This window comes from Gnatocerus cornutus, chromosome 3, assembly GCF_029298725.1.
Source record: "Gnatocerus cornutus isolate USDA-ARS CGAHR chromosome 3, icGnaCorn1.1, whole genome shotgun sequence".
NCBI lineage: Eukaryota > Metazoa > Arthropoda > Insecta > Coleoptera > Tenebrionidae > Gnatocerus > Gnatocerus cornutus.
The window spans coordinates 11,870,379-11,878,430 of NC_142235.1; the positions used below are offsets into that span (position 1 = coordinate 11,870,379).

At 34.4% G+C, this 8,052-nt stretch overlaps 1 protein-coding gene and 2 long non-coding RNA genes across 3 annotated transcripts; 1 reads left to right on the forward strand and 2 right to left on the reverse strand.

Annotated features, from left to right (window-relative positions):
* Positions 1-96: 96 nt before the first annotated feature.
* On the forward strand, positions 97-563 carry LOC148176942 (uncharacterized). Its single transcript, XM_088032549.1, has 2 exons — positions 97-202; positions 310-563. Exons 1-2 carry the CDS (start codon positions 164-166, stop codon positions 520-522), a joined length of 252 nt encoding a protein of 83 aa, XP_087888675.1. The 5' UTR covers positions 97-163; the 3' UTR covers positions 523-563.
* A 6,299-nt stretch (positions 564-6,862) lies between these two features.
* On the reverse strand, positions 6,863-7,298 carry LOC148176943 (uncharacterized). The gene is made up of 3 exons (XR_015769729.1): positions 7,214-7,298; positions 7,010-7,160; positions 6,863-6,961 (listed from the first exon to the last, which is right to left on the reverse strand). It is a non-coding gene; the product is annotated as an uncharacterized LOC148176943 (long non-coding RNA).
* A 44-nt stretch (positions 7,299-7,342) lies between these two features.
* Positions 7,343-7,842, reverse strand: LOC148176944 (uncharacterized). Its single transcript, XR_015769728.1, has 3 exons — positions 7,732-7,842; positions 7,481-7,685; positions 7,343-7,430 (listed from the first exon to the last, which is right to left on the reverse strand). It is a non-coding gene; the product is annotated as an uncharacterized LOC148176944 (long non-coding RNA).
* Between the last annotated feature and the right edge of the window lie 210 nt (positions 7,843-8,052).

The following is an 8,052-nucleotide window of genomic DNA, read 5'->3' on the forward strand; positions in this document are numbered from 1 at the left end:
ATTTCCTGTTTTTCTTGTGCAGGTACCAGCAACAATTAAATGTAATCAAATTCATTATTTTTATGTTTTACATTTCCGATCAACACCACCAATTTTTGCTTTGGTGGCTATATAACGCCACCAAACTCCCATTTTGACCAGATTTCATCCAGTGAAAATCAAAATGAAGTACCTAGCAGTGTTCGCTCTCGTTCTTGTTGCAGTAAGTCGCTTTTGGTTTTTGCAATAATTTAACCTCAAACTGTCAAAGACAGGCCTGCCAACCTACTTCTTATTATCACAGATTCCTTTATAATTTTTTTTTATTAGGTGGCTTTGGTCTCCGCTCAAGGAGGCGCCGGTAATGCTGGAGGTGGTTTTGGAGGCCAAGCCGGAATGGGTGTCCAGGCTGGTGCAGGTGTTGGAGGCGGAGCTGGAGCCGGCGCTGGCGGCGGCGCCGGTCTCGTCAACCACCATCTCAACAAACGTAGCCCTCAGGACGACAAGCAAGCTAAAGAAGAAGGCCAAAAACAAGCAAACTAACAGCACCACAATTACAATATTAAAATAAACACTCCCAAGCACTTCCGGTTCTTATTGTCCTTGAACCACCCCCACATTAAAATGTGATAAATTGCCAAAATTTCAACCAGCATTGTATTAAATTGTCGTTAGTGCAAAAAGCTATAATTTGCGTATTCAGTGCACATTACATTGCCGAAAATCGCAATGTTAAGAGGCGACCATGAAAGTGACGTTCTCAGTTTTTCTCGTTTTTTTGCTTTTGGTATTTTATTTTTGCCCTTTTGTTGTTTTCTGTTATTTTTTTTTAGTCGTCGTGTTTTTGTGTTCGGAGGCGAATGAACAGAAGAGGTGGTGGTAAGATGCCGTCTCCACATAAAGGAAATGATAATCGAGAGAAGAACAATGATGGAAGCAAAGAAAAAGAAAACGAAAAAGGTCGCGCAATGACAAATGTAGTGGAACGTGGAAAAAATGCGGAGAAAACTGTGGATTTTGACGAAAAGGAAAGTTTTTTGAAAATGCCGCTATTTGCGCCGGTTTTTCAGGTGATTTTTGATAATGATTCTGATGAGAGTGACACCAGCGAAGAGTCTAGTGAAGAAGAGAAGAGAAGAATAATTAAAAATTAGCAAGAATGAAAAATATAGATTTTTGAAAAATTGTTCTGAGTACGAAATATTTTTTATTACGTTTTTTTTTGTTCTTTCAGTATAGTAATGAGTTTATGGTTTTTTGTTTCGATTTTGAAAATACCCTGTTCATACAGTTTGATGTTCCTCACATTAGATGTTCTTGCATAAGTGTTCCGTGTTATTCCTTTAGTTTTCCATTTTCTGGTCGTTTTGTTCTAGACATGCATTTTGATTCTTAGTTTCTTTAGTCCCTGTTTATGTTCCTAGCATTATGTTCCACGAGGTCTACCGTTACAAAAATCTACCTATTTCTGTTCTCACTGTGTTCTGTAAACGTTTTACCTATTCTGCCATTATTATTCCCTGTGTTTGAAAGTTCTAGTGCTAGTTAAATAATAGCTATATTACTATTGAAAGACGCCGAGACAAGTATTGACATTTAAGTGACGAGACTTATTTATTATATTATAGTATATTTATATAGTATATATATTATATATATATTATATTATATTATATTTATTATATTATTAGTATTATATTATTTTTGAAAAAACTAATAATTTTCAATTTAATGAGGTTAAAAACTAATTTAGTTGGCGCGTTGTCAAACTGAAAGATAAAAAAATTAATTCACAAACGAACGCTATTTACTGTAACTTTTGCATTTTTCCTGCGTTCCTGCGTCTCTAATTTGCAATGTCTGGTAAATAATAATAGCCGCAGCTGAGGCGGTTGTGGATATTTTGCCAAAAATTCAAGAACGAAAAGAAACAATTAGGATCACTTTCGCTTCTAGGCGGGGAAATAAAAGAGTTTCACTCCTAGGCAGGGAAAATCAACTTTCGTTTCTGATTTTCGGCGTCAAAATAGTCGTCTCTCAATAGGTTCCTCGTCTGTAATGAATCATTTTCGTGAATCTTAAGGAAAGTACTATTTTCCTACGACCCCACATAAAAGTGACATATTTCACACGATTAAATGACACCGAAAGTTAATGATTTTGTACATCCATTTACGATAGTAAAAGTCACTAGTGTGATATGAATATATCCGCACAGATCTGTCAAAATTGACTCTTATTTTGAAACACAAATGTAATTCTTGAATTTTTGTCTCAAATACATATCTAGACGATTCACTGTAAAACAATATGCATAATGGTAAAAATGAGTTGGTTAGGTCGTTTTTGGCAAGATAATTTTGACTGATCAAACATCAACCATCTAACTATGTGGAATTCGTCACTTTTATATGAAATCGTAAAAAAAATGACATTTAGAATAGATAAGAAATAAACTATTGTCGAGATTTAGGGTGTCTTCCTGATGATGGAAGGAAAAATAGTGTACACAACTCGTCGGAAAATGTCTTTCTTCACACTCGTGCGAAATTAGTCACTTTCCGCACTTGTTATGTAAATAAAGTCCAGCTCATTACCATCAGTCCACTCTCCTGTGAAAATTTCTAAAATTCTTGGGTGTAAATCCGGCTTTTAATTCTTTAGGGAGAAAATTAGGGGAAAATTGAATAACGATTTTTGAGCTTAACACGTTGTCAAAGTTTAGAGTATCAACATCTCACATTAGTTAAGAATTAATCAAAGGTAAGTTCCAAAAAAGAAATTTAAATAAGGATTAAACAAGTTTAGGCAAACTTGTGCATATTAATCAAAGGGTGCGTTGACATTTTTTGAGCATGTGTGTTCTTATTCCATACGATTTTGCTCAAATAAGAAGAAATTGCGTGTTTTGCACCGACTGTCATTTTGTTATTTGCCACCACGCAGAACAATGAAACAAGCTCACAAAATGTGTTCATGCGTTTTGTAACAACCGCAATCCGCAAATCTAACACTTACACCTGAGTTAACAGATGACAGATTAGTGACAGCGAAGTTGGAGCCCAAAGGCGTATCATGTGGGAACATTTCGTGGCAAAACAAATTCATTTTAATTGTTCAAAATATGCTTTGCCTACACTAGATTTGCATCATTTCAGTTCGTATTAATGGTGCATAACAAGTAGCAGTAGTTTAATGTTCACGTTTAATGCCAAAAATTAATTAATTAATACATGCACCCTAACCCCCGTCAATTCTACGCTTATATGTAACGCGTTTAACTTTTAGCGAATTGTACTACGCTCTACCTTAAAATTTGCAAAGCCGTATATGATTAATATTAATAAGAATCATTCTGTATATCTATTTAACGCCGAAAATGATTATTATCATTGTTCGTACAGTGAGAGTTTAAATGACAGAAAAGTCACAGAATCTACGCAATAAAAAGTGTACCATACGCGCGAAATTTAAAATAACAAAATAACCCCAGTTACTGACAACCCTGTCAACCCATTTCGCGTAAGAATTTAGTGTTTTTAGTGCATTTTGTAGCATAATTTGCTACCAACTTATATGTCAACTGTCGAAATCTCCCAATCTCTCACCGGATAAACTATAAAGTCCGTTTTTTTTTTTAAACCACCAACACCGCAATCTTCCCCTGCATTACAACCGGCAACGTTGCCTAGGGAGATTTTTGGTGAGAAAATAATTGCCAAATTTTTGACATTTCTGAAAATTATGCAGTGTTTTCGTTAAAAACGTTTCTTTTACAGCCTGTTGGATTGCAAATCAAAGGATTTAATAGTGAAAAGACTCGGCACAGCCTGAAAGGCCGTTTTGTGTAATGAAATTGTCAATTAGGAAACTAACCTATTTGATTTTATCACCAAAATGTCACCATCGACGATGTTGCCGGTTGTAAAGTACTGGGAGAGTGCGGTGTTGGTGGTTTTTTAATAAAAAAACGGACTTTACCAAAAATGTAAAAGTTCCAGTAAATAGCGTCCGTTTGTGAATTAATTTTTTATCTGTCAGTTTGACAGCGCGTCAACTAAATTAGTCTTTAACCTCATTAAATTGAAAATGATAAATGTTTTTATTTAAATAATTGAGGCTTTCAGAAAAAAATAATTAAATGCCCTTCCATGTTTTAGCTATTTCTGCGCATTCTCACCACTCCGTTTTCATGGTAATGTTCCTTAAATATTGTTCTTAAATTTAAGAGTTCTGTGTTCCCTTAGTTAGTTTTACATTTCTCTGGTTGTCCACTTGCAATGTTAGGTGTCAGCATAATGTCCCTTTTGTGTTCTGTAAACGTCTCATCTATTCTTCTATAACAGTAATTTTGATTTACTGTTCCAGAATGTTCTATTGTTCTTAAATTTGTTAGGTAAAAAATAAGTGTTCTATATTTTAACTATTTCTGCTCATTCCACTCAGTTTTATTAGTTTAATGTTTCGCCCATTACATATTGTTCTTGAATTTAAGTGTTCCGTGTTCCTTCTATTTTTCCATTTTTTTCATGATAGTTTCGTTTTTAACATTTTGATTTTTCGTTTTTATGTCTCTGTTCAAATTCTTAGCGTAAAGTTTGTCGTGTTCTAGTGTACCTTTGTCATAGAAATCTATTTTTCGTTGCCTGTGTGTTCTATAAACGTCTTATCTATTCTTTTTTATTACCGACATTTTGTTCCCTGTTTTTGAATGTTCTATTGTTTTAAAATTTGTTAGATACAATTTAATGTTCACGAATCTTTATTTTAGCTACTTTTGCGCATTCTTACCACTCAATTTTTTTGGTAATGTTCTTCAAATATTGTTCTTAAATTATGCTGTTCCGCGATCCTCAGTTTTTCATTTCCCTGATTTCGTTCTAAACATTGATAATTTGTTTCCTTGTTCATTGTTTATGTTCGCAAGGTTCGATGTTTTTAACATAATGTTCCGCGAGTTTTACTGTTCCATTGTTATAGGAATCTGTTTATGTTCGCTCTGTGTTAGGTAATCGTCTTATTCATTTTTATATAACTGTTATTTAGATTCACTGTTTTTAAATGTTCAATTGTTCTCAAATGTGTTAGGTAAAATCTAAATGTTCTCTCCACTTTTAGTGGTTTATGGCCATTCTGACTACTCAGTGTTCTTGATTTAATTTTCTTCACATTACATTCTTTTAGTGTTCTATTTTGATTCTTCGCATCTTTAATTATTGCAATGTTCGGTGTTCTCAGCAGTTCCACTATTTCTATTGTTCTATTGTTATGTTCTGTTCGCTTTGTGTCCTGTATAAATGTCTCAACTATTCTTCTTCAACTGTCATTTATAAATTCTCATTTTCTAGTTGTTTTATGCATTTTGACCATTAAGTTTTCTTGGTTTATTGTTCTTCACTTTATATTATTCTTGAATTTTAATGTTCCGTGTTCCTTTATTTTTCTCCTAAACATTTTGATTCTTTGCTATACTTTGTTCACTCTGTTTATGTTCACAATGTTCGATGTTCTCAGAATCATTTTCCGCGAGTTCTATTGTTCCATTTTTATAAAAAAATATTTATGTTCTGTTCACTGTTCCTTAATGTTCTATTGTTCTCAAATTTGTGCATTCTGACTACTCAGTGTTCTTGATTTAATTTTCTTCACATTACATTCTTTTAGTGTTCCATTTTGATTCTTCGCATCTTTGATGATTGCAATGTTCGGTGTTCTCAGCAGTTCCACTATTTCTATTGTTTCATTGTTATGTTCTGTTCGCTTTGTGACCTGTATAAATGTCTCAACTATTCTTCTTCAACTGTCATTTATAAATTCAATGTTCCTAAATGTTCTATTGTTCTCAAATTGGTAAAATAAAATCTAAATATGTTGTCTCATTTTTTAGTTGTTTTATGCATTTTGACCACTCAGTTTTCTTGGTTTATTGTTCTTCACTATATATTGTTCTTGAATTTTAATGTTACGTGTTCCTTTATTTTTCTCCTAAACATTTTGATTCTTTGCTATACTTTGTTCACTCTGTTTATGTTCACAATGTTCGATGTTCTCAGAATCATTTTCCGCGAGTTCTATTGTTCCATTTATATAACAAATTATTTATGTTCTGTTCACTGTTCCTTAATGTTCTATTGTTCCCAAATTTGTACATTCTGACTACTCAGTGTTCTTGATTTAATTTTCTTCACATTACATTCTTTTAGTGTTCCATTTTGATTCTTCGCATCTTTGATGATTGCAGTGTTCGGTGTTCTCAGCAGTTCCACTATTTCTATTGTTCCATTGTTATGTTCTGTTCGCTTTGTGACCTGTATAAATGTCTCAACTATTCTTCTTCAACTGTCATATATAAATTCAATGTTTCTAAATGTTCTATTGTTCTCAAATTGGTAAAATAAAATCTAAATATGTTGTCCCATTTTTTAGTTGTTTTATGCATTTTGACCACTCAGTTTTCTTGGTTTATTGTTCTTCACTATATATTGTTCTTGAATTTTAATGTTACGTGTTCCTTTATTTTTCTCCTAAACATTTTGATTCATTGCTATACTTTGTTCACTCTGTTTATGTTCACAATGTTCGATGTTCTCAGAATCATTTTCCGCGAGTTCTATTGTTCCATTTTTATAAAAAATTATTTATGTTCTGTTCACTGTTCCTAAATGTTCTATTGTTCTCAAATTTGTTAGACAAAATTTTAATATTCTCTCGCCTTTTAGCTATTTTGTACATTCTGGTTTAATGTTCCACGTCTTTTATTGTTCTAAATTTGTTGTTCTCCGTCATTGCTCTGTTCGGCAAATAAGTTGACACTCCTGTTAGCACTCGAATTTGACATTCCAGAGCTGTTTAGCTGTCACCACACCAAAAAAAAAAACACTACTAAATGCAATCATTTTTATTTATCTCCAAATTCACTGAACAAGCTTCGTCTTTTTACCACCAAAATACTGCATCAGTCGCTCCGGAACCGACGGCATGGCTAAAAAAAACACTTCAAACAGTTGCACCAACCCAACAAAAAACTCACGTTCTGTACCGCCACCACTACCGCCGCCCGTACCACCCATACCATAACAATTAGCTCCATGTTGACCAGTCAAATGAGCCCTTTCATGAGTCGTTAGTGGCAATTTATCATTGCGGGGCGTTGCAAGAGGCTTTGATTGAATTACTGCCAACTGATTCGTTTATTAGAAGTAAAAATAGACAGTTGACATTGTACCACACTTACCGAAAACAGTAGGAACAAAACAGTCTTACCAACCATTTTTCTGGTGGAATTTCATTTAGGGTGATCTTTTATATACACGAAAAACGGAAATGTTAGAGTTTCCGTTTCATGTTTACAATAAAACATGTGTTTTTACTCTGGTTATATATTTAATTACTTATTAGTTAGTACATCTAAGGTTCGGCTGCTGTTGTGGTCGTAGGGGCGGCTGTGGTAGCTGAAAGTGTTACCAACTGTCAGTCTGTTCGATAAATTTCCCTAACTTACATCGTCGTCCACCGCAACTTGCGAGTCTGTTGGATTGGACGGCTACTTTCGCCAAAGCTGAAGTTCCTGCACTGGTGTTACCCAATTCGGCTTGTCCGCCGGCGACTGCGCCGCCAAAAACCCCCCAACCCCCAACAAAACCGCCCCCGACTTGCGTGGGCTGGTTGTGGTTGTGATTACCAACGGCGCGGGCATTGGCACTCGCCTGGAAAAGACCCACAGTGTCGTCAACTTACAGAAACTAAAGTTACCAGAATAAGGCACACTGCGAAGCAAATGAAGAGTTTCATTTTGATACAGTCTTTTCGGAACTGCGGTGTTTTATAGTTTTGCCCACAATGAAGCTGTCGCACAAATTAGATCTTTTTTATTTTATTATGATTTATGAATAATATATAAAAAAATAACATTTGCATCGGCCTTGGAACAACAAAAGTAATTCAAACGCACAATTAATCTGTTTCCTCTTCATTCAAATTCAGTTTTACCAACGTCATGTTGACCATGGCATGAAGAAAGTGCCCAAAGTCCACCGAAGAGTGCGTGGGTCCTTGAAAATTCGTTATTCATTC